The sequence below is a fragment of the Cygnus atratus genome, chromosome 14 (genome assembly GCF_013377495.2).
Source record: "Cygnus atratus isolate AKBS03 ecotype Queensland, Australia chromosome 14, CAtr_DNAZoo_HiC_assembly, whole genome shotgun sequence".
Lineage (NCBI taxonomy): Eukaryota > Metazoa > Chordata > Aves > Anseriformes > Anatidae > Cygnus > Cygnus atratus.
The window spans coordinates 10,922,597-10,948,106 of NC_066375.1; the positions used below are offsets into that span (position 1 = coordinate 10,922,597).

The 25,510-nt window shown below is 44.8% G+C and overlaps 1 protein-coding gene and 1 long non-coding RNA gene across 4 annotated transcripts in view; one reads left to right on the forward strand and one right to left on the reverse strand.

The window, feature by feature from the left end:
* Window positions 1–11,078, reverse strand: part of UBTD2 (ubiquitin domain containing 2) — a 60,423-nt gene extending 49,345 nt beyond the window's left edge. The window contains exon 1 of one of the 2 annotated variants that reach the window (XM_035559793.2): window positions 10,954–11,078. In XM_035559793.2, coding sequence (XP_035415686.1) covers window positions 10,954–11,023 — 70 coding nt within the window. In that variant the 5' untranslated portion in view covers window positions 11,024–11,078. Of the gene's footprint in view, window positions 1–10,279; window positions 10,390–10,953 lie in introns of those variants that run through there. The other variant, XM_035559795.2, reaches the window with a different exon arrangement.
* Window positions 9,475–25,219, forward strand: LOC126913472 (uncharacterized). 2 transcript variants are annotated; one of them, XR_007708834.1, is made up of 2 exons: window positions 9,475–9,631; window positions 24,903–25,219. It is a non-coding gene; the product is annotated as an uncharacterized LOC126913472 (long non-coding RNA). The 2 variants fall into 2 exon arrangements; XR_007708835.1 differs by lacking the exon at window positions 9,475–9,631 and adding an exon at window positions 14,942–15,038.
* Window positions 25,220–25,510: the final 291 nt, after the last annotated feature.

A 25,510-nucleotide genomic window follows, 5' to 3' on the forward strand; every position in this document is an offset into this window, starting at 1 on the left:
CGTTTCTTTCCAGGTTTACCAGTTAACATAACTAATGGTAAATAAGCCAGGTAAGAACACTATAGCAAGATGAAAAGATCAGGAATCAAAACGTTCGCTTTTGATCAGACCTATTTAACCAAAAAAAAAGTGGGCACGGATGCTCAGAAAACGCAGATGTTGCTTCCAAGAAAACTGCAAGTTTGCAATCATCAGACTAAAGTCTTTGGGGCCAGTACTGTTCCTTTGGTTCCATTTATTCCATATCCATTGGCTTGCCCAACAAAGACTCGGTCTATGACTTTACTAAAATAGCATAATTCCATCTGTAAGCACAGTTTCCCCAAAGAAATCCATTTTAAATGAGAGCAGTAGGACCGAAGCCAAGAGAGCACCGCAAGGTCGCAGCAAGTCACGAAACCCTGGAGTTTTCCTTTTGGCAAGGCTTCTGTCCATAAAAAACTAAATGTATGAAAGCTTTTGGAAATCTGCATTTGGACAAATGTCATCATTTACATAATGATCTCTTCAAGGTGGTAATGGCCTAGGCAGCTCTGTCACTGGTTAGGAGCACCAGATGTTTCCACAGGGTTCATACCATTTCAACACGTGAAAATAGCCCCAATAGAGTTGAACTGGTTGTAGAGGTTTATAAGAAAATCAACTGTTTACTGGATTGTTTTTCTTCATATTGAGAAAAAAAACACACTTTGAGTCTGTACCGTGGGTTACAGAGTTTGGGACTGGAGGGTTACTTACACCCGCAGGACCCTCACGCTGGTACCGCCTCGCAGCGCCGATGCGCAACATCCACGCGCTCTTGTTCTGACAGTGCTGCTGCTCCTGTCTTCTCCCAGAGGAGAGACTAAAACTCTGTATTCCCTCTTGTTCCATTCCGAAGGCGTTCCAGCTAAAGCCAAAAACTGAGTCTGTAGTATTTTTGGAGCTATTTTTGTGCTGTAATATCAGTGCAGCAGCTGAAGTGCCTTGGATACGTACAATGAACACGTTTGTTTCAGCCGCGCTAAGACAGTGATGGAACGTTGCATTAAGTACCATCAGCGTGAGGCTATACAATACGTGACTGATTTAAAGCATGTGACTTTAATCAAGCAATGTGATTTCAATACACATGCGGTTTTCCATTGGAATTCACGCTGTTTTGGCACCAGAACTAGTTTTCGATTTGGATAAAGATACAATGGAAATATACAGATGTGAAAAACTGACATACAAACGAATAAGAAAACTTATCTGAAATGAGCATTTAAGCTTGTCTTAGAATAATATCAGATATTGATAAGCACTTTACACAACATACTGCTATTCAATAATTGCTTGTATTTATAGTAACCCACATTCTTTTAATGTGGTTCTCTAGGCACACAGCAAAAAAATCTTTTAAAAAAAAAAAATCAGTCATGCATTTTACTGAGCCAAGTCATCAACATGCAACTCAAGTCGGTTCCAATTCTTTAAAAAAAAAAAGTTTAAATAGATATTTGACAGCTTTCCCCTTCTTCACCCCTGGAAGTGCTAACCCTCAGCTAGGACCCGCGATTCCACCAGCCACTCAGCGGGTACGCTCACTGCGTGCATTGTGTGCGCTACAGACACGCAATGCAAAGGAGAAGATCTGCTCACCCTCGGGACATTCTGATCACGTCCCCAAGAGGCAACCACACCAAATCCGGCAGCAGCAAAGGATGATGCTAGTTAGAGGTGTGAAGGACTGGAGCGCGAAGCTTCATCTGAACGTATGCTTAACTACCGCTGCCACCAAATATAGCTTCCTGAAGAATGCATCCCGCAAGCCTGAGTGAAATTGTTCGCCCAGCCTTCAGATAACGTTTGCTGTTTCCAAACTGTTTTCCTCAGACTAAACCTTGCTGTTTCCCATTAATACTTCTTGCCCCTTGCCTCCTCAGCCTCGCTTCAGCCCTTGTGCCATGGATCAGCCACCACCGGTGAGCGGAACAGGGATGCGAGCATCCCTCCCCAGGGCCAGCAAGGCCCTGCACAGCTCAGCTCCCTGGGAAGACAGGGGAACAGTGCAGCGACACTCGCAAGAGGGGCTCCAAGATGTCTGTTGGGCAAGAGCCCAACCAGAGCCCAGCATGCTGCACTGAAGACATTATTTTGATGCACGCAGCTTTTGCTTATACCACAGATTAAGCAAATGCAGCTGAATATGCACTGAAATCATTAAGTTCAATACATATGACATACGCAGCGTTTCTCTACACCTCTGCCAAGAAATATTTGGTGCGGTACATACCAAGTGTGTGAATTAGCGATTTTTACTTCAACTATTTACCTTTTCACCAGACAGACATTATCCTGCAATTGCCAGTGTTGTACAGTAGGCTCAGTCGCTCAAACAGCGGCACGTTGCCAAATAAAAATTGGCAGGAGAAAATGGCATTCGCCAGCTGCAGGTACTATCCGATGTTTTGTAGGTAGTCTTTTATAAAAGACTGTATTTATCCCTACAGACAAGAAATCACAGGAGACGATAGTTCTGCCACAGAAAAATAAAACGACAAAGTAAATGCCAGAAGAGATCCTTCTCACGGATCCGGAGCGCCCTTGATCACAGCATGGGAGCAAAAATTGAGTTCCAGAATTGAATTTTAAAAATACAAAGGTAACAAGCTTCCAACCCCAAACTATTGTGCTCTGCTCCTGATGCAATTTCAGGCCCTGGGAGTATTCTCAAAGAACATGCATCTCTAATGAGAAAAAGGTGAAAAATGACAGCAGACAATGTAGGAAGGCAGCACTCCAAGAAGTATTTACAGTTCGTACAATTATTAGAAGTTCTTGTACATTAAAGGTTATGAATTATAAAATGTTTATAATGAACGGTATTTTAGTTATTTATTGAAGAGTGTCAATAACAGGAGATTAATCATACTAAGGGTAAACATCCCCTGTGAAACATGAAATATTAACATGCAATCTAAAGCATTATAGATTACAGGCTATTCCATGGAAATGTTTTTCCCCCGGGCAGAACCTGTTCTCACCGAAAACTACTGAAGTAGTCCTCACTACCATTTGTTAAGGGCCTTCTCTTTCATGTTTGGGATCGTAGGAAAACCACATGACAGATCACGCAGGAACTCCCCAACCCTCCTCTCCTCTACCTCATCTTAAGCACAAGGATGTCTTTATATACACACACGCATAAAAAAATCCTTCATCACATCTGAGTTTCTACAGAAGGGAAGATTCATTTCTTCAAAACCGTGCCTATCTCCTCCCACAAACGGCTTTCAAGCAGTGCTTTGAATTTTTCCTTTTAAATCATGTTCACTGAGGAGGTGGGGAGAAGGGAATAGAAAAGGACACTGGGAAAAAGAAGAACGGAGGAGCTGTAAAAGTGGTCTAATGCACAAGCACAGCAGCAAGGACACCCCCCCCCCCCCCCCCCATATTTGTACTTTATGAAGTACAATTTTCAATTGCTTCACATTAGCTCCTAACAGGTCAAATGGATGTACAACAACTGCAAATTCATTAGCTGCGTGTATTAGCGGCTTCTGCACTTATCACCTGCAGAATCTGCAGTTGCTCTGCATCTCTCACTACTGTGAAGTCTCCAGATGACAGGCTGCTTATGTCATTTTAAATATTTAAGGTAGCCTAAGAGACTCTAGCACCGTTCAGCATTTAAAACGCCGTTCCATTTATTTCAAAGGCAGGAAACAGAGGAAAAACCATTTACACAGTTTGCACTGCCCCATCTTTCGGCCATCGCTCATTTAAACAAACCTACTCGAAGCCTGCCAGGAGCAAGAGCGACTACCTGGTAACAGCTGGGAGATCAGCCCAAGGTCAGCGAGAGGCAGAACGTGCAAAACTCAGGTTCCAGCTGAACCTTAAACCACATCAGATATCCTGCATATTTTACTGCACGCAGGTCAAGACAGTGAAATATCACGTTACGCCGTGCTATAGGTGCTTGCCGTAGACCGTACGAGCAGCGTAACACGAGCACCCGGGCGGCTTTTGGATGTGCCGCTCTTACAGCTGCCGCTGATCTTTGATAAATCAGCCTGAAGCACTGAACTCCATCGTGCACTTTTCACACTGGAAATGCAATTACAATGTGAAGGGAAAGCTTTTTCTTAAAAATAAACAAACAATCCTCTATTTCTTCTGCTTCTCAAGCAGGGGAACATTCCTGTTCCTTCAAACCTTAAGATTTCAGCTTTTTTTTTTTTTTTTTTAAATCCTTCCTTCTGCTCTACCTGCTTCACAGAGTGGGTCACCTCACTGATTTTGGGTAACTGAGTCCTGCCCCCCCTCCCATGCCAAGTGATGCCCGCACCAGTCTCCTACTGCCTTGGCACAGCCGATTCCCCAAGGAACCGTTCCGACGTGCCGTGTCCTTGCTCCCGACGCGCAGATCCACCTGTGCCGCGCCAAGTCCCCAGCTGCAAAGTCACAATGCAAACTCCAAGGGCTTCGCATCTCTGTGAGTAAATAGAGCCCGTAGGTTTTCAGTACGCAGAGCAAACAGATGACTGAAAGCCCTGAGTATACGCACATAACACTCTCATCGCCCTGGCATCCACCCAAGGTCAACCACCTTTCAGCACACTTACGTTCAGCATCCCAAATGGGCAAGGCATCCCTGAGTACTGCCTCATCAATCTGCTGACTGTGTTTTTACTACGATTAAAATAACTACAGCCATCTAAATGGACTTGCTTTTAAAACTAGATATAGCAACATTCAGAGAGGCTTAATTTCATAATCTGACTTTTGCAAAAGAAAGAGGAGACCTACAGAGCTTCCAGCTGGAAGAATTATAAACCAAACCTCCACAAGCTCCACCCTAAGCACCCGCGTGTAGGAAAGATGAAAGCGAATCAATGGCTCCTGCCTTTAAGCTGACACCGTGGCAACATGCATCCAACAGATGCCACGCAGAGTCTTCGCCCCCTTCTTCACCCTGGCTGCTGGGAGGCAGGATTCCCTGGAACAGGGATGCCACCAGCTCTGGGAAAGGGAAGCTTGGTTCTGCACACTCGGCTGGACCTCTTCTCATGGACTATCCCACCAGAAATGGAAACCAAGCCTTTGCTGTGTTTTCTTTTGGAGCACTTCTTTGGAAAGCCACGAGGCATGGCAGCAGGTACTGGTACCTGGCCTCTGCAGGACAGGATGTTTGTACCGCACCAGCCAAGCCCAAAAAGTCATCTGAATCTGATGAGAAAGAATTGGGAGAATTGGGAGGATCACAAAGCACCTACTGGCCCTCAAACCATAGTTTCCTGTGGCCAGCACAAGCAACTTGCAAAATTACGTGTTTATCTCTGTGTGTGTGTGTGCATATATATATATATATATATATATATATATATATATAAAAACACACAGGCACACATACACCATTTAAGAGGAAAAAGTAAATGAAGAATAAGAATTTGCATCGGAGCAGTCTGAATTTTAAGGAAGTGAAGGAGACACAGCAAACTAGTAACAACTGCCTAAAAATGTAACTGACCAATACAATGTTAGCCTACAAGACAGGGTGAAAGTGCCTTTTACATAAAGCCCTTTAAGCAAAAAAAGGATTGTGATACTTAAAAACAAAGGAATAATTGTATTCATTGCTTGAACAGGGTCATGTGGTCAGAAGTTCTTCAGATTTAGTTATATATTTATTTTTAAGAGTTGGGTAACTAGACCAGCTGTGGCTACCTTGATCCTTCCTTGTACCTGCAAGACTTGCAGCAATTGTCAAGACTTAGCTATAAGGCAGATCTTTATTTCTGCCTTCAGTTGCATTATAACTTGTGACTCATAAATTGTATTATTCAACATTCAGATGAAAAATAATAGCTATCACATTACCCGCTGTAATAAGAGTGGATTGCTGACTTCGACTTTATTCAAACAGAAAACAAATAATATTTTCCATTTATCAAAAGTCTCCAATGCACAAAGAACATTCAATTTATTATATTTAATATTCAGGGAGGGAGGATTTCATTGCTTTCAACACTGAAAGCCCAAACAGAGAAATTAAACCAAATCACTTCATCTAGAAACCAAACAAACAATTACATGGAGGAACAATGCCAAAAAGGAAACAGAACAGCTGCATTAGTCAGCCCTTATTAAGGGCACGAATAACACCTTATTTCATTTGCTACCAGTTACTTGTTATCACCTGCAAAACAAATAAGGTCTCTTGGGTTACAAATGAAAAGTGCCATACCAGCAAAGTGATATTTGGGTGCTCTCTGCACTAGATCTGCAGATCCTACCCATCCCAAGCAGGCTGTGGGTGCCCAGCCCTTAGGAAACCAAGTCATTCATTAACAGCTACTTTTATTACAAAGCCCCAATAAAACACACACATGCTGCTGTGGAAATCACGAGAGATTTACAGCAAGTTGTGAAAACCATACTAAGCTTTCCTTATTATTCCTTTTTTTTTAGGAAAGCCACAGTAAGCCGTAACGCCTGATGCCAGCTCTAAATTTAGCGTTACGTTTGCAAAAACGTATCCAGCACCTTATTTCAGGGTTGCATTACAGAACAGCAGGAACTACCTGAAGGCTAGAACAACCTCCTTTAGGTAACAGCAAACTCCCAGGAAGGTGTTACGTGCTGGCACGCGCTACCCACAGCTTGCAATCAACAGCCAAAACACTGCAAAACGCAATCTGGGAGATCCTTTGTATGCTGATACGTGGGGTCCGCACCAAATGCTCTTAACTGCTCAGTCATAAGAGCCTTGTTTAAAAACCCTGTGCAAGCTGTGCATAGGCCCGCTGTATCAGGCCAATTGTGAGCAACAAATCTGACTACTTAATATGCAAATTCCCCTGGTCAGCCTGCCATGGAGGCACCATGAAAGCAGTCATTGTAGCTTCAGATTAGACACGTGATGTGCAGCATTACGCAGCACTCGACTGAAAATATTTAAGAAACTGTTGTCCAGTTACCAAAAGCAGAGGTCAAGCTTGGCATTTGGCTTTCTAGAGCTTAATGAAGCACCAGTACTACATCAAATACTGCAGGAAGAATTTACGCTTCTAATATATTCTGGTGTGTCACTCAGATGGGCAGACCTATTTCCGCTTGTTCCTATTATCACTGCTGGGTGATAGGGGCAGCAGTAAAGAAGACAAATTTCAAACAGAATCATCGTCTTTTATAAGAAAGAATAGCGATAAGAGCTCCAACAGGCAGGCTAACATCACATCAAGAGCACAGCAGCAATCAGACAGCTGCAGCTAAAAGACTTAATCTATAATGACTTGTCATGCCCGCGCTTCGAGACATTGGATTTCCTGCCCTTTCGTTACTCCACACAAATAACTGTCTCGCTGAACTTTACGAAGTCAGACAAAGTAATATGCGACTTATAATAGGGGAAAGAGTTCACCAGAAGAAAATGAACTGGCTCGTTTTTCTCCTTTGCCTTCACAAACTTCCCACTCCTCCCCTCCAAAAAGAGGAAAAGAAATTTAAGAGGAGACCTCCGAAAAGGCCCTGCATGTGGGAACGCAAATTCCCTGATTTATGCTAAACCAAACATAACTTGATAAGCTGTTAAACCATACGTACAAGCACGATGCATACTTCTCCAGCTGCTAACTCCTAACCCGATGCTTCAATACTTTTCTTGAACGCACAACTGAAGAAGTCCCACAACCTGTAAGCAGCCAGAGAACAGCTATTTCTCCCTCCACTCTCTCTCCTGCAGATATTCAGTCACCTTTGACAAGGCACAGCAAGCAGAGATTGGTTGGCTCCTGAAATATCTGATGGGAGACAGCTGAGCTAAAGGAATGGGGAAAAACACCTGTGTCTATAAAGCATATAACGATCATCTTTTATTGTTCTTTTATCTCCTTTAAAGAGTCACCAATAAATCCATCTCATCACCTAGGACATACGCACACCGCAATACAGCTCTGCTGGACTATAATGCACCAACCTTTGAGACAGGAACTTTCCCTCTAAATACAGCAATATTCTATTAAAATGAAAACTCACTAAAAAGAGCAGTGATAATGAAACAGCTGGTATCAATCTGAAAAGACCATTTCATTTCCAGCAGGATGGGCAAAGCAGCATCTGCTTAATTCTTGTTAAGTAACAGACTCCTCCTGCTTGGTCAATGTGAGCAGAGATGTGCAGTGAGCTGGTACACATGCAGGAGAGCTTGGTATGTTTGATTAACTCATTCTTACACTCAGAGACACACCAAGCACATTAAATAGTTCTCTGGGTAAATGCAAGCATCTCTCTGACCTTGAAAAATACCATAGGAAAAGACAAAGGCACAGCACACGGTCAGGGCACTGTCAGCTTTGCTGAGCAGCAGGGAAATAACTGGAAGTGCCAGTGATTGACAAAAGGACCAAGGACAGTCTCGGGATGTGACAAATTCTCATCTCAATTCCAGTGATACAATCTAGCAAGATTTCAGCAGCTCCTCACAGCACTGTAATAGGTTGAGACTGGTATGAATTAGACTTGAGATCTGGCTCCCACTTTTATGCAACATCAAGCATGCTACTACTATCTAATCAATGTCACAATTGCTTGTAATTCTTTAAAAAAACTCTCCTGTTCTGGAGGAAAAAAACACAAAGTTCCCCCAAAGCAAGTCTATCACTGGCAATGTTCTGGCTGTAAGTGAGATGTTTCTGTTCTAAATGATGCAGCCCTGCTGACTGACAGCAATTTGAAAGTGATTACACTGCACTAGGTCACAAAACAGGAGCTGGAGGAAATAACCCTTGTATTGGAAACAGGAATAGGCTGCTCTTCTGTCCAGCACTGGGCTCAAAATCATGTTCACTTGGGCTTCAGCTGTTTCCTTTTCTGATGTCTCAAGACATAAGCTCCCTCCAGAGCTCAAGCCAGACTTCATACTCAGCACAGGCACACACACAGAATTTGGAAATCTAAGGATTAGTGAAGGCTGGACTTCAACGTCTCAGGAATTAGATTTATAGAAGATGTACTGAGGTTCCTGCACCTTAACACCCTCCTCCCCCTTTTTTTTGTTTCCTTTCAGAGAAGCAAGAACAGATATGCAACATTACAAAACAGACTATTGCACACTGTAACTCATTGTTTAAGACAGTCCTAAGAAGCACATAATTCCACTGAAATTTCATCACTTCTCACTTCAGCAAGACAACCTTAAGGAACATTATCCTTAGAGCATGAATCAACATGAGCCAGCTGACATGCATTTTGCATCTCTTACATCTTGAAAAACCCAGCTGCTGTTCTAATGCACCAAGTACAATAGGTTATTTAACCCCAAAGCTGTAGCGTGCCATGCCATGTAAACACTAGGCAGTAACATGCTCTGAGTAAGTCTACCCGGGACAGCAATTTTTAGACAACTTGGACAGAAACTGCCTACCTCACACACTGCTACCGAGGGCATAATAAGACAGCATTACTATTTTACAGCATCAGCAAAATTCTGATTTTTTTTCCCCATCTCATTCATTGGGCATCACAGGGAAGATAAGAGCGAGGAAACTAAACCACAGCTATTTCTGTGACATGATCTCACCTCGCAACACCTAGCTACTGAAGCAGGACTCTGAAAAATCGTCAGCGCAGCTTTTAATGCTATTTTTTGGTCAAGATTTTACAGGTATGTTACTATTTCTTCCATTCTTTTTCCTTGACATCTAGTATGCTCTAGTCCCTTACTAGCTCTTGCATCTCTTACTGGTTGGTAAGTTTGCTTAGTACTGATGTAGTTTTTAGGTAACTTGATTTTTTTTTTTGAAAAAAAAAAAAAAAAGGGGAGGGGGAGAGTAAGAAAAACTCACATTAGGCAAAGCTATAAAATTCCTTTTAATGTCAATGATGTGATTAAATCCCACACATCTGGACTTCCTGGTATTTCTGTGAACTATGTATCTGGCATTAATCAGCAGGTGGCTGCTTCAGATGTAAAAGCTGCGTTTTTTGGACATTATGGAACAGCGATAAAGTCACTGCTGTGACAGAACACCCATCAGCTGGGCTGTCTGAGGTAAAAACAGACCAATAAATAACACTCCGTAAGGTACAGAGGAAGATGTAGATCTAGGTCAGCAGTTTTCAACCTGAAATCTGTGGACCCTGCATGTGTGAGGAATACTTATACAAGTGTCCTGTTGTTAGGCTGACTTTAAATGACTACACAGCATACAGAGCTCTGCTGGAGAACATCAGGGGTCCGTAAACCTAAGACTGAAAAAGCAATCGCTCAGATGTTTAGGTAGGGAAAAACATAAAGGCTGAGGCCACTTACACTGCAGAAGTGTTTCCACACAGGCTACACTCGCTAAGGAGGTGTGCACTTGCACATGAGCGCGCACACGCTGCTCCAGCATCTGAAGTCCCTGGAAACTGACTATTTAGCACGGGTGATCCAGGCTAGAGGAAAGCATCCATCTTCCTCGGAGAGAATAATAAAAAAAAAAAAAAAAAAAAGCCCAACCCACAGCAGTGCCAGGACCTTAAGTTATCTGAAGAATTATTTCCCACACACCACAAGGAGCTGAGCCCAAGGAAAACAAAGTTTGGGAGCCCTGGGCAGGCCGTTCCCCCAGCCCGTGTTTATTTCCCCAGCACCGGGGCTGGGGGCGGCGGGGGGGGGGGTTCGTCCGCGCTCCCTCGGGGCACCGGGGGGCAAACACAGCTCCCGGCTCCGTCCCGGGACGGCTCTCGGCGAGAGGGGACCCCCCCGAAGGGCTCCGAGCGCCCCCGGTCCCCTCAGTGCCCTCCCCGGGAAAGTTGCGGCCCGGCCGGCCGTGTGTCGGGGAGGGGAACCGGGCACAGCGCCCCGAGCCCGGGGGGCGCAGCGCTGCTTCCCCCCCTCCCCGGCCCCGGCCCCGCCGCAGGCCCCGGGTCCCCGCGCGGCTCGGTGGGCAGCCAGCCCTCCCTCCGTCCTTCCCTCCCCTCCCTCCGGGCCCCGGCTCTCACCTCCGGTGCCGTCCGAGTTCTCGTTGAGGCTGCCCGAGGAGTCGTGGTGGGAGCCCACACACCCGCCCATGGGGCCCGCAGACCCGCCGCCCTCCGCTCCCCTCCGCTCCGCTGCCGCCCCCCCACCCCCCTCCCCCTGGAGCCGAGCTCCGCCGCCGGCCGGCCGGGCAGGCGCGATGGCTCCGGAGCCGCCTCCGAGCTCCGCAACGCCGCCCCCGGGGCGCGGCCTGCCTCGCACCGCGCCGCTCCGCCTCCGCCGCCGGGCCCCGGCTCGTCCCGGCCCGCTCTGCCCGCGGCCCGGCCCGGCCCGGCCCGGCGTAGGCCGCGGCGGAGCCTGAGGCCGGGCTGGGCCCGTCCAGGCGGTGCGAGGCGAGGGGCCGGGCGGCGGGCAGGCCGCGGGGCTTCGTGTGGGGAACCGGGGCCGCCCCCGGCTCCTCGCAGCCCGCAGGGTCCAGGCCGAGACCCAGGGGTCGTGCGGGGCCTGCCCTGACCTTGCGTTGCAGTCTGGGGCTTTCCTTCCCCCCCAGCCCCCCCCTTTTGCCAATACCGTTTACATTTTTACATAGAAAGTACACACACGCTCGGATAAATCTATATCCTGCTAATAACGCCTCAGTGTTAATAGTGTGCCGGTTTAAATTAAAAACAACACTAAGAAATACTGCCTCGTGGCGAATCAGGACTTGTCTTCAATCCTCTGAGAAGAAAAGTTTGCTTTTTTTGTGCACTTCATGCCCAGAGAGGTTATATTATTTTAGTAGCAATCTCACTGTGGAATTACGGTTCGTACGCTATCAGATGTACTGTCGCTCTTCAAAACAGCTAGCAATAAGAACATTGAACATTGAAAAAAAGTAAGAACATTGAAAAATGAAAGCAGACGCTGCAAAAAATAAAACATGATAACAGACTGAGCTCTGGGTTCCCCTATGTTCTGCTATACACAGCAGCTTAATGTTCCGCTACACACAAAAAAAAAGCAGAAAATGGAACCGAGTCTGAACGTATTTTACCTACTTACAGATAACAATGCAAATACATATTTTTTTTTAATTAAAATGCCATAGCTGTTCATAGGGCTCATAGTCACCACATGAGAGGAACATACAGACAGGTCCATTTCTACCATTAATTTTCATATGTATTCTTCATGCTGGAAGACCAGCCAACCTTTGGGAAGACACCTGTGTCAATAATTAAAATCCCAAATGTATGAGATAAGCTGAGTTCAAGAGGCTGAACACTTTATCATCTGAGAACAAAATGACATAGAGTTGATCTGCTTTATGGGCCCAAATAGGAATTTCACAAATCGTAAGAAAATGTGGGGAAAGATCATTAGAATCTGCTTGCATTCACGCTGTTTACAAGAAAAGCAAAATTTTCTTCTCTGTGAATTTAAACCAGAGAAAGGAAACACATAGCACTCAAGTTGTTTGAGCTTTCTTTTCAGCTTGTATCTGTAGGCCACACAGGTTGTCTGCTTGAGTGTGCACAGGTATTTTAAAAAGTATGCTGGGTACTTTTTTTTGTTTGTTTGTTTGGATTGGATGTAATTGTTTCAAAATTGTAGAAATAGAGAATAAAATAAAGGATGTTTACAATTTTTGATGAGAGTAGGTGTTGATGTGTGCATATCATTGTAAGAGTGTAACTGTACAGAGAGAAAGCATGAACTGCGCTTAGGTACTGGGAGGGCTTCTTCCGCTGGCTATCATCCTGCCCAGTGAGATCCCAAAAACGGCTGTCGGTGAAGCTGGTGGGGGTTAACCAGAATGTGACTCTGTTCCATAACGGAGTGGCTGCAGGACAGCGAGCTGGCGTGGGAAAGTATGTCCACCCTGACACAGCAGTCTGCTTGCGGAGCATTGCAACAACACATTGACGCATGATGCTCTGAATATTTGGTACTAAACCCTTCCGTTAACTACCTTGTTCTCACACACGCACTGTATTTAGTACAAGGTAGATATATACATGTATTAGTGTCTATGTAAATATTCAAATTAGCCAAGGTCAATATTTACTGCTTGATCCCGTGTATCTGGATGCAGTCGCAATGTACTAATAAAGTACAGAAGACAAACAAAGGCTTTTCCTAAACAAATGATATATTTTGAAGATTATACTCCTCAAAGTACGTTTCACGAGAAGCGAGGACTAAGCTTTGCAATGAAAGTTTTTGCAGTCTAATCTTTGCTGTGTCCTAGATATCCACTGTGGCCTTCAACAAGTCACATAACCTCAATTGCTCTATTTCTGTCAGTAGATTAATGTTTGTCTACCTATCTCTTGGGGTATGGTTAGGATTAATTAATTCTTACTCTTCATTACTTGTTAACTGCCTGCAATCTGTGGGATGTAAAACACTTTGAAGATCGGAAGTGTCATTTCACAAATTAGATGCTGTAATGAATCGACTATTCCATACAGGTGCAATGGCACTATATGGTTGGAAATTATTCTTTGTAGGCCATAAACCCTACAGCGCTAACTGCTAAAGAATCTTCTTTTGGCATAGGATGCTACTGGACTGTGTGTTGTACCAGGAGGGTCGTAACAATGGGGTTCCTGACCCAAGGAATGCAGTGTCTGGACAAGTCTGAAGTGAATCTGCATTTGCATTGTCGGAGTTATTTCCTGTACATTCCTATACATTAAAACATTTCATATACTTCACCTGGCTTCGTTTCCAACTGGAATCTCACTGTTTGCTTGCAGTCAATGGCAGTGGTTTATGCCATCACGCGACGATACAGTATGATAAATCCCTGTTCTCTCATGATTCATCTTTGCGTGGGAACAAGAATGAGCTACTGACAAATTGCACCAGTGCTGAAACTTCTGTCTCAGGCATCAACATTTTGATTTTTATCCGTGCTACCCAGGACTGTAGTATCAAAGTCTTATCACTGTAAGTGAAAGTCTGCCCAGATCTCTTTCATCCTCCTTTGACAGATGGGAAAGGGAGACACAAGAGATGAGGTTATTTGCCAGAAGTCCCACAGGAAGCAGAAGCAGGAAAGAACGATAGAGCCCAACCACCGTGTGATGCTGAGCCTGTCTTCCTCCTCAGAGAGCCTGAAGAAATTTAGCAAGTTGCTATTTTCAGATTTACTTCCACATGGCTCTCTTCCTGAAAACTAATGAGGCTGTAGCCTCATTTTCAAAGGCAACATGATCGAGATTCCCCTGCCCCCATATGATGCATAGTGCTTTCATTTAGATGCGGTTTTGAGGAACGCCAGCTCCCATTCCAAAATTCCCACCAGCAATTTTTAGGCTGACTCCAAGCTAGTGTAATCTGTCCTTTAGAAAACCATACCAAAGCATCTGGTACCAATCCCTACCACCTAGAGACCGCAAAGCTGTGTCAGAAATGATGTTAAACTGGGCAGAGTTTGTTTTCATGGAATCACAAGCTGAAAGAAATCTACTGCACAGTGGGGTCCCTGTGGCTGAGAAACCCATCAGACATCAGGACATTGACAGCTGGCTGAGTATATACAGACAGAGTGAATGTCTGCCCAGTCCTGTGCCTTCTGGTAGAGCATGCCTTTCCGCAGATCTCCAGAAGCATAAGCACACCACTCGGAATGCCTTGGCACATATTTCTGCTGCATGAAGTGCTGGGATGCGCAGGTCGAATTTCTGGGGGATCTTCCATCGGTCAGAGAGCATATTGCTGTCAAAAGCAGGCTGTGTTTCTCTCCTGACCTCTGCCAAGCTCCTACACCTGTGGTCGACTTTTGCTGGCTTTTGTTCTCATCTTCTCTGCTAATAACAGAAGTAATTGTAATATTTCAGCCTTCTTTGATACATTTCTGCAAAGCTCTGTGGTTTCTTTCCTCAGTAGCCGTAGAGAAGGGTTCACTGGAAAGGCTAAAAATTGCTCTCTAATGTGCAGCATCAGAGATGACTGTAGGAATCTCCAGCAGGAGCAGGGGTTTACTGCAGGAAATGACAAAATTCCCTCAAATATTCCTTGCTGGCTGTTTCATTCTGCAGGAGACCCAGATGTCCAGAGTGCACATTGTCCAGTGGTGTCAGTACTGTCTGCTGACAGACAGTCTTCAGAGAAAATGGTAATTTTCCATTGAACATTTCAGTACCAGTACTATTTTACAGGGACCATAGATTATTATATTTTTTAAACTTGATAACCTTGAAAATAGATAAGCTTCTCAGCACGGAGTTTAATTAGATAATTCTCTCTCCATCAATGCCATTAAAACCAGAAAATTGTGAAGTTATGTTTGTCAAATAATTTATGTCGGAAAAGAGTTGCTATATCTTCAGGCTATAAGTATATAAGCAATTCCACTGTAAGTTCCATTTCTTGTCTGCACTGGAAATCAAGAACTGACAAACTCATTTTTTAAATGGAGAGCAGGACCATATATCCTAAAGTATTAGCTTTTGGCCAGCAGGTACTGTCATGACAGGCACACATTAAGGCAGCTGGCAAGTGAGCTGTCCACTTTCATTTTATGTTTTGTGACAGCTTTATTGCTTCTTCTCCTTTTAAACACGCTTCTCATTTTTAATAAATTCTGAATTCTGCAAGCTGTTCTGAAAGCAGATTTTTTTTAACCTGCAGTCCCAAACAGCTCCTGTCAACTTAAATTCTCTGAATAAGAGACTTACTGGGTGATATTTATTGCTTTGTCACATCAGGGAGGTTGTTCTAATGGTCAAAATATACATTTTTAAAAAGAATTAGCCTCGAATACTAAAGAAACGAAAGTGAAACACTGCTTCCCTCTTGTGGTGTCCTTTCCTGATTGCACACTGAAATGCTGTATTAGTATAGAAAAAAATACATTGCAAATATTAAGTGATTATTTTTCGTGTTATTCTGACAACATTTGCAGACTATCACTTTCTTGTTGACCTGCAGCCAAGTAGTCATTCACATCCTGCTGTTATTGTTACAGTGCTGGATGGAGGTTTTCTTTGCAAAGTTTAGCTGTGCTGTTTAAGCACACACAGTGTCAACTTTTAATAGGCTATGATAGAAGATGTGCGAACTCGCGTCTCATTAGGACTTGCTGTTTATGGACAAGTTCTCCTCTTTCAGCTGCATTTTAATTGATTCTGTGTTTGGGGGGGGCATGAGTACTGTGTTTCAGTGTGCTAAATAATGAAGTAGATTAGTGGCAGTGGGACAAAGGGAGCAAGCATGGATGAAGGCCATAATCCTGCTCGCAGAGCACACTGATGCAGCATGAGCTGTTTTACAGGCTGCTGGCCCAGCACAGAGTGACAGCCAGCACAATGGGCTGTATTCTTACCATTTCTGCACTTGCTACTATTATAAATATTGTATTGATATCTGGAGGGCTCAGCCAGGGTCCCATATCACCATACAAAAGGATGCTGAAGTTTCAAAGGGAAGACATGGAAATGTGGGATGTGGTTTACTTTAGAAAAGGAACGTAGCAGGGGACATGATAAAAATATCTGTGGTCATGAATAAGTGCGAAGAGTCACGTCGAGAGATTTGGATTTCTTTGTAGTGCAAGAATGAAGACACATGCTGGCAATGATAACGGGATAAGCCAGAGCTGGTAAAGGAACTTTTTTCCATGGAGCATGTAACTGAGTCGAGAGTACAAGAAAGTGATAGCCCCACGGAAAAAAGTTCCCAGAGGTTCATAGCTGGAACTGGAGGCGTGTCAGGGGGTGGCCTGTCTTATCTGCACCTCCTTCAGGGTTTTCTGCACCTCCCTGCGGAGCAGCTGGTGCTGGATGCTGGGTGCTGGAAGGGGAGAGACCCCAGGTTCAACACGGCCTCTCAGCTGCTTGCTCTGCTGATCCATAGGAAGAGGGTCTCCTGCCTGTCCAGAGCAGAGTGGAGGGAAGAAAGTTAGTGGCAGAGTCACAAACTAACAGGCACACAGGTGTGCTGACTGCGGAGTAGAGTGTAGGGGATGGGAGAGGGTGCGGATAAGCTTTCCAGCAGCTAGTTCATGACCCATTGCTTCCTTCTTGGCTTAGCACTAAGGAACACCAAAAATTCTTTTTGGAAAGAAGTTTGTGTTCACTTGTTCCGGGGATTTAGCTCTGCTTCCCAAATACAAAATATTTGAAATCTGAGCTAAAGCCTAGACAGAATATCCAGACAAGCTTCTCACACAGGACCAAAGGAGGGGTTCATCTGAGGAGAAATCATACAGTTTTTGGTGGGAGGAGAAGGAGGGGTGGAAAAGGAAAGATGCTACCTCCTGTCAAAATGCTTTTCATACAATAAAAGCTGAGCCAGATGGGAATGGTACAGGCTAATGTTACCATATGGCAGGATCAGTCATGCAAGAAATATGCTACATTAAGGAACGTGTGAAACTGATAGATGTTAATATTCCAAATATTTGAGATTTGTATCTTGAGCATTCTCATGGGCTCTGTAGCTGAGAGAAGATGCACGTGTTCAGGAAGCGTTTGCTTGGACTGCCGTTGCACGCCGGGGGGATTTTCCTCCACCACTCTCCTCAGCAGAAGGAAACATCTGGCCTAGCTATTGCTTTGCTCTCCCCACGTCACACAAGGGTATGTGGCTGGGCAGGTGCTTGCCTGGAAGGGAAATGGTGACACTGAAAGGGAGAAGGGCTGATGGCACGCAGGGGCAGGGCAGGGACACTGGCAGCCCCAGTTAGTCCCCGTTCTGCAGCGGTGCAGGACATCGGAGGAGAGGTGCAGTGTGTGGACATGCCTCCTGCACGGCTCTGGTGGCAGCTGAGGGGAGGGAGAGGAAAAGGAGCAGGGGTGAATGAGCATTGGCTCCAGACCAATTCAATTCTGTCTGACAGTCGTACAGGGAAAAGCAGAAGTCACAGCAGCAATCACAAACAGTGTATTTAGGGCAAAGTGGACACTGCTTGAGGTAACTCAAGTAGCTCAAATACCTTCTGCCTGCTTTGTGTGTGCTGGAGGTCTGGAGAACCCACTGAATGCTGCTTCTGAGAGGGGTTGAGGTCTAGGTGATGGTAGCTGTTGCTGAGACATGGCTTCGAGGAGCATAAGCAAGCCCGCTTCTCCATGAATTGACTCCTTGTCCCTCTGTCCCACCCCTAGCTGTCCTCCCTCCCTATCCTTCCCATGCAGGGAAGATGAAACTGTGGCTTCTCACCCATGGGGGAATGATGTTCAGGATTGCTTCAGATGGTGAAATGCTCAAAGCCAGTTCTGTCCCAGGGCGCCCGTGAGTGTGTCGTGTTCATGGTATGGGAGAGATTTCCCATGTTGGTGACCCAGACACTACCAAGAAGAGGAATGATAAGACATCTTCCAGATTCATGCCGGCTTTCCTAGTTGTGACATGTGGTATTCAGAAGTGAAATACTTTGTTCTGTTTTATATAACTGAGTTTTGCATGGAAAAAAAAATCCAGCATGGCAAGACATATTCACCCTGAAATGTCCAATGACTTTTCCTGGATTTACGTCAAAGCTTGTTTCCTCTTATCCCTATTGTCTCTGAGGATAAGCTTATTTCATATGTACTGTAATTCTAATGAGTTAGTGGAATTATGTCAGGGATAATTCAAAATCTGTTTTGAACTTTTGATGACGATACACAATGACAACAATAGCAACAATAGCAAGAAGAGGTCCCTCTGACTGTTGTTTGTCCCCTGTGCTGTATACTGCCTCCTGCTTTAGAATAGCATCGTATTGTTATATTTCCAGTAAACAAAGAGGCAGTTTCTCCTCCTGCTTTATTAGATACTCTTTGTATAAATAGAGGAAAATAATGATGACTGTGTGAGACAGAGCACGGCACGAGGGACCCGTCCTGTCCTGTCTTGGTGGACGTGGCCTACAGCACATGCAAGGGAACCAGATGAGGGACACACACAGCGAAGTTTGGAAATCTGTGAATTCAGATAAATACAAGTTGCTTTAATTTCCACTTCAGAACTCCAAGCTCTTCTGTGAACCATTTCCAGTGATTTAAACTGGAGAGATGCTGGGAAAGAGTGAATGCCACCCCCTGAAACTCCGTATAGAAAAAACCTGAAGAGAGAGAAAAATGGTTTATATGTTGATAGTAGTAAAAAGGAGCATGATATTACTGTGTATGGAAACATAAGAGAACTCTTAAACTTCTGCTTCAGGACCTGGATCAACCCCTTTCTGCTGGATCTAGCAAGAAACACATTTTTGGGTATGGTACTGAGAAGTGACCATAGCTGAGATTTCCTGTTTTGGCTTAACCATATACAGAGCATCTCCAGTCCCGTCCTTCAGGTAGGGATGGCCTGGGACTCACAGGGCTCATCGGGATGTGATGGCACAGTGCACACACCACAGCTCATCCATCCCAGACAGGACTGTAGTACTGTGATTCTGCAGCCTGGCGCTTAATGCTTAACCCTCACACTCATCACGTTTTCTCCACTTAGCCCCCCCCCCCCCCCCCCCAAAGTTACTTTTTAATGAATGAATCTCGGGAAAAGAAATTTTCTTTGCCAAAAATAAAAATGTGTGAGCTGCCTCCAGCTCTGTCAACATCAATAGTATCAGTACACAACAGTAAATTCTAGGTTAACCATTGTAATCAGCAAAAAAATACTGTACATGCAGGCAGAAGTGTTAGAGTAATTGGTATCACCACCCTTTCAGCGACGCTTTGTTAGTTATTTCTCATTTTGCATTTGTACGTTCGATTTTTCCTGCCTAAGCACAGTATTTTGCATTTGTCCTCATTGAGTTTCAGCTTACAGATTTCATCCCATTATCCAGATCAATTTGAATTCAGATCCTCTCCTCTGTACTGTTTACAATACCTCCCAGCTTATAAGATTGTATTATCTTTGCTATCATACAAATCAGTTACTAATGAACATGATGAAGAAACTAGGCTCCTGTGTCCTCACTTCAAATGGCCTCTTTGAGAAGTGCTTTTTCTCCTGCTTATGCGCCCAGATTATGGTAATTCCGTTTATGTTCCCATTTTGCTCACATGCCCCTAATTTGCTCATGAGACTGTCATGTAATACTGAGTACACAGTCTTTTTACAGTCAGGATATATCACATCTGCTTCCCCCTTGTCCACCAGGCCTGTTATTCTGTCAGAGGAGGAAATTAGATTGATTTGATGTGATTTGTTCTTGAGAAATCCACGCTGGCTCTTTCTTGTCATTTTATTATCTTCTAGGTGTTTATATTGATTATTTAATGATTTGTTCCAGTATCTTTCCAAGAAATAGAGTTAGGTAGGGTGGTGGATAACTCCTGGGGCCTCTTTTTCTCCTTTTTAAAGCTGGGGCACTGTTTGTTTCTCTCGTCCCTTGGGGTCTGCCACCGCCGCTTCTCAGAGATAACCACTAGTGCTTTAGAAATCCCCCTGGCTGGTTCCCAAGTGCTCCGGGATGAATTCCATTAGCTCTGCTGACTTCCAACCATTTTCACATGTACTCTTCCCTTAGTCTAGCCTGTGTATGTGGCTCCTTTCCCATCCCTGCACCAGGTGCTGCTTCCTGCAAGGGAGGACACCATGGTGGAGCGTGTCTGCATCGATCCAAAACTGGGGGTGCGTGCAGGCAGACAAGTACCCAGGCAAGGAGCTGGGAAGTCCTGGCCTCCACAGCATAGACCTGGTCTGGCCGACTGTAACAAACCTCTGAGCTGGAGGTTCATTTCCCTAAACATCTGCAGGAAAAATAAGACCATGGTTTTGCAGCACTTAGCCCTAAAACTCTTGCTACCAAGCAGGGATAATTTCCTGATCATGTGTTTATTCATCAAATAATAAGGCTACTGAATTAAAAGAGGAACTGTGAAACTGAAAAATTGGTCCTACATCCAAATTGCTCTATGAGGACATCTATGGCCCAGAGAAGAATGTAGAATTCAAGGATTTCTGGCAGTTGAAACCCTTACAGCTGAAACTGTACCTTCTAAAAGGTATTGGAGTATCGGAGCACAGATTGCCTGCTGCCATGGGGGATTTTCTCTTCCCTTGCTGTTTCAGTCATGGTCCAGATCATGGCTGCTGCCCATGGGCAGTTGTTTTGCCATGTCATGACCTGAAAAAAGAACCGGGCATTTTCTGCATCTTTACTTGGGGGCAGTTTTGCCCAGGTGTGAACCCAGCAAACTCACTCTAAGAGCAGATTTACAAACCTGAGAGATCCCACTGGTGCCAAAAGCACAGCCACACATGTGCTGATACACACACCTGGGACATGCCGCATCTTTATTTGGGTAGTGAATCTGGTTACGCTGCACCACAGAGGCACTGGGACATGCAACTCAAACATGAAAGTGTTAATTATCACTGGCCAGGCAGGTGGGCAGAGTAGGGTGTGAGCTTGAAATTTCCAAGTAATTTCTTGCATTTATTAATTATTAACTTTCAGACTGTTAGGAATACATTTACAAGGTCTGGGAATAAGAGTGGGCAAGATTAGATCATGCTCATACCTTTCACAACAATTCAGCTTTTTATTAAATTTCCATCCAGGAGGAGACTTTATGCTGATGAAATTATTTGAAGAACTATGAAAAAAATACCATAAAAATCCAAATTACATTCAGGGCAGCAGAGAGAGGACATTTTATGAGATTTGTTAAAAAGCATTTATCACCTAGAAACATACCATTGTTAGCAAAATCCAGTTTGCTTTTAATTTAACTGCTCACAAGTGATCGGATGACTTTTCCTTAATACTTAAATCATCCAAAGCTATTAAAGAGCATTACATACATCTCATTAAACTTCAGACCACTAGGGTGAGCCAGACTATAGCCAATGCCAACTGCTGTGTAGCATGAAATGGAAATGACATTTCAGATCGTAAGATCCAGAAAAAATAAGTCGAACTGTGTGATTACAGCTAATGCCCATCAACTCAGGACTTCACCTTTCCCCTTGCTTATGGGCCAAGGGATTGCCTACCTCCTGTGGAAGTCTGTCTGCACCTGGAGAAGTGGTTGAATTAGCTCCTGCAAGCGCTTCGGAAATTCTGCCCTCTTTGAGCATAATGTACATTGGCTGCTTGCAATCACCCATTTCTTCTCCTGGGGCTTTCTGGTACTAAATTTCATTTTGTGCCTCAGGAACTCTCTAATCTTATCCACAGTATTGCTAGGAAAAAAATAAAATAAAATCTTTTAGCTGCAATTCTTAACTAAGGAAAGTTAAAAATTCTACCTACCAAAGTGTCCCCTTTGTCACCTCAGTCTGGGGCACATACAAAGTGACTTAATGTGATGAGCAAATAAAGAACATTTCAGTTCAGATTTGGAATCAGCTGCCCCATGTAAGGACATATTCTGGTGGCTGGTCTAGGGACCAGAGGTAAAACAGCTCCAATTTGGGAATTACATCGTAGCATTAAGCTGACATTGAGTCAGCACTTCCATAGCCTGCCCTTTGGACAATATGAGCACACATCTGGCAGTCCCCTACCAAAGAATCAGCCTTGTCCACTGATGGCATAAATTGTGCAAAATCATGTTCAGGAAAGAAATGCTGGAACGTGGTGGTACTAAAAAAAACAAGACATGAATGCTTAATAGTAAAATCTCTGCAGGTAGTGTTGATGATCTAAGGGTATGAGTGAGACAGAGTTGGCAGAGAAAAATGGTAACTTGTATTACATTGATATCATGGGAAAAGGAAAGGCCGACAAATTCTTGGGTGCACAGTATCTTCTTTAAGTCTGGAAGAGAAAGAGCAAACTTCATGCTATATACCAACTGAGGTCAATGGCTCTGAGTTGAACTTAACCAGCAGGCCAAGAGAAGAGAAAGGGCTGGTAGGGCACAGAGAAATGGGAAATATTGGCTTCCTGCTTAGAAATAAGGTGCTAGTGTCTGAGAGGGATGGAGCTGGAGATGAGGGGTGGCAACATTTGTAGTGTGCCGTAAAAACCTCTGCTGAGTCCATGGTTTTTAATACCAGGGACTGTTAAAATAGTTCCCACCCTTGTCTGCTGAAGCAATTTTCAGTTTTCTGTGGAAAATCAGTAGGAGAATAAGTGGCCTGTGAGAAACGTTCCTCCACTTTTCACGGGGTATTTCTGTCCTTTAGCAATGGCCTGGGTGGATTCACTTGGGTGTGTGGACTGGTTTCACCCACATCTTTGTCAATGGACAAAACATACAACCTTCTGGATGTGTGGGTGGGATCCCTAGATGTTGCAGGAAGGTGTCGTTGTAGTGGTTAAGGTAGTGCATATGTGCGCTGCCCCTTGGCCATCTCCTGACCCCTGCATTGTGTGATGTGACCCGTGTGTGTGTGGTGTGAGTGCATGCTGCCGGGGGCCATCCCCTGCTGCCATCAGGACTGCTGGTGGCACTTACCTCTCCTTGGTCATCATGCCCGAGTTCATGGGAGAAGGCGGCACCAGCAAATGCAATGCAATTAAAAATACATGAAATCAAACAGTGCCCCTTCCTCCTTATTTCTCCATGCTGGGTGTCTGGGTGGTTTGTAATAACTTTCATTGGAGAAACCCTATGAATCCTTGCATTAGAGAACATTGCAAAGGACAGCAGGGGTCTCTTGTTTAAGGAAAAACTTCTTGGAATAGTTTGAGAAAAGCCTGCCAAATACTTGTGCATAGCATCGCTGGATAAACAAACAGGGCTCTGCAGGCGAGCACAGCCGGCTTCGCATCATTTAGGTTAAATGGTCACATAATGCTCCCTCTTCATCTCCTTCCAACACCAGAAAACAAAGCAGCAGTTTGCTATTATTTATCCCCTGCACTCATTGATGTCAGTCACTGAATAGCCCTTCTGGGGGCTTTACTGCCCTGAACAAGCTGCAGAAAATGTGCTCTATTATCTGAGAGCAGGTTGAGCCCATGGCTGCCGCAGTGTGGTACTCCAGCTCTTGAAGGTTTCCCCTGGCAGTGGCATGTCCTTGTCACCGGGCTTTTGTATAGGCCCCAGGTGGCTGAACTGGTCCAGTGATTGGCCTTTCCTTCCCAAAGCTTGACTTGAAAATCTCTGCTTTGCTGGAGCCAGAGCTTGGAGGCTCCTCGCTGTGCTGTAACAGTGAGAGGCGATGCTGGATCCTGTGGCTCAGGCAGGTGCCTGGAGCACCGCGCGCCGCAGCACATTTCATTTCTGCTCGACTCATCTCCTGTGCTGTAAGCACACAACTCACAACTAAATATTAGAGCTCTTAGGGCTGAAAAATGATAAATTTCAGGCAGTTTTAGGAGGTCACATTCCGAACCCTTTGCTGCTATTTTGTGGCAGTGGGGACTGAAAGGACTGAGATCTCTACTATGTTGAAATAAATCTTACAGGAATCCTGCCTCATTTTCCTTCAGTGTTGTCTGTGTCTTCACAGCACGTTGTAATCCAGAATGCAGATTAGATAATACATTCCAAGGAAATTTGCTTGTCCAGGAAGCTATGTACCTACGTTAATATGGCCATAGTTAGCCGTCATATCCCGTGGCATCCTGTTCAGAAGACATATCCTCCTCGTGTACCTAGGCACAGCAAATGAGCTGTGGAGGGGAGATGTGCCTTAAGAGCAAAACGAGCTCTTTATCTTGGCTCTGTGTTTAAGGTGGCAGTGAAAAGCTGCCACTGCCTCCACGGACCCAGGCCACCCACCAGGACCACCGTGCCACCCGCTCTGCTCCACAGCGGAGCCGTGAGCAGGTGCAGGTGACCCAGCACAGCGGGGAGGCAAGCAGCCAGACTGAAATACCTGCTGCAAGCCTCTCCTAGGGACACCTCGCTGGGATTCCTCCCATGGGCACGCGGGTGTTTGTGCCTGTAGAGCATCACTGGGATGCATGCGAGAGAGCGGATCTGGGATGAAGGACACCAGGGCTTGGATGGCAGTGCCAATTTAAACGTATACCAATGTACGGCCTGATTTTAATTCTTCTGCTTACATTGCTTCTTATTCCCTTGCTTCCTGCGCTGGAGGATGTTTGAAATACTTTGACCATGTGTATATTGTCTTTGCACAGGCAGAACAGCATCTTCTCTGTATCTATCCAGTCTGCACGCCCGGACTGACGCAGATCCCACCGGCGAAGCTGACGTCCTCCAAGATGTTTGCTCCATCAGTTGTTCCCACTCCCCCCTTCTGCGTCTGGGAGCAATGCACGATGCTTTCGGCGGCCCCTTTTCCTGCGGTGCTCTGGCATATGCTTCTTAGCAGTGTAACTATGTTGCTCCTTTTCAAATGAAAATATTTGGGAAAACAGGCACTATTTCCTCAGTACCCAACTCCCCACAGATCCATCCACTACCAAATGAGATAAAATACAAATGTACACGTCTCTTCTCGCGTGGCCATTCTCTTCAAACATGCGGTAATCCCAGAAGCTGCAAATGGAAGAGCCTCAGTGGAGGGGAGCTGGTACAATTTCATGCTTGTTGTAGTTTCTGGTGTTTTTGACAAGACCCACAGTTCAGTTTAAATACCTCAAGTGTTTTAAACCTTCCTGGCAATGTAATGGTACACAATTTTCTTGCTAACTTGATTTATGCAGAAAACTCAACCCAAGCAAAAACAGCAATAGCTGCAGGCTCACACAATTTTTTCAGTTGTAAAACAACATTTACTCATAAG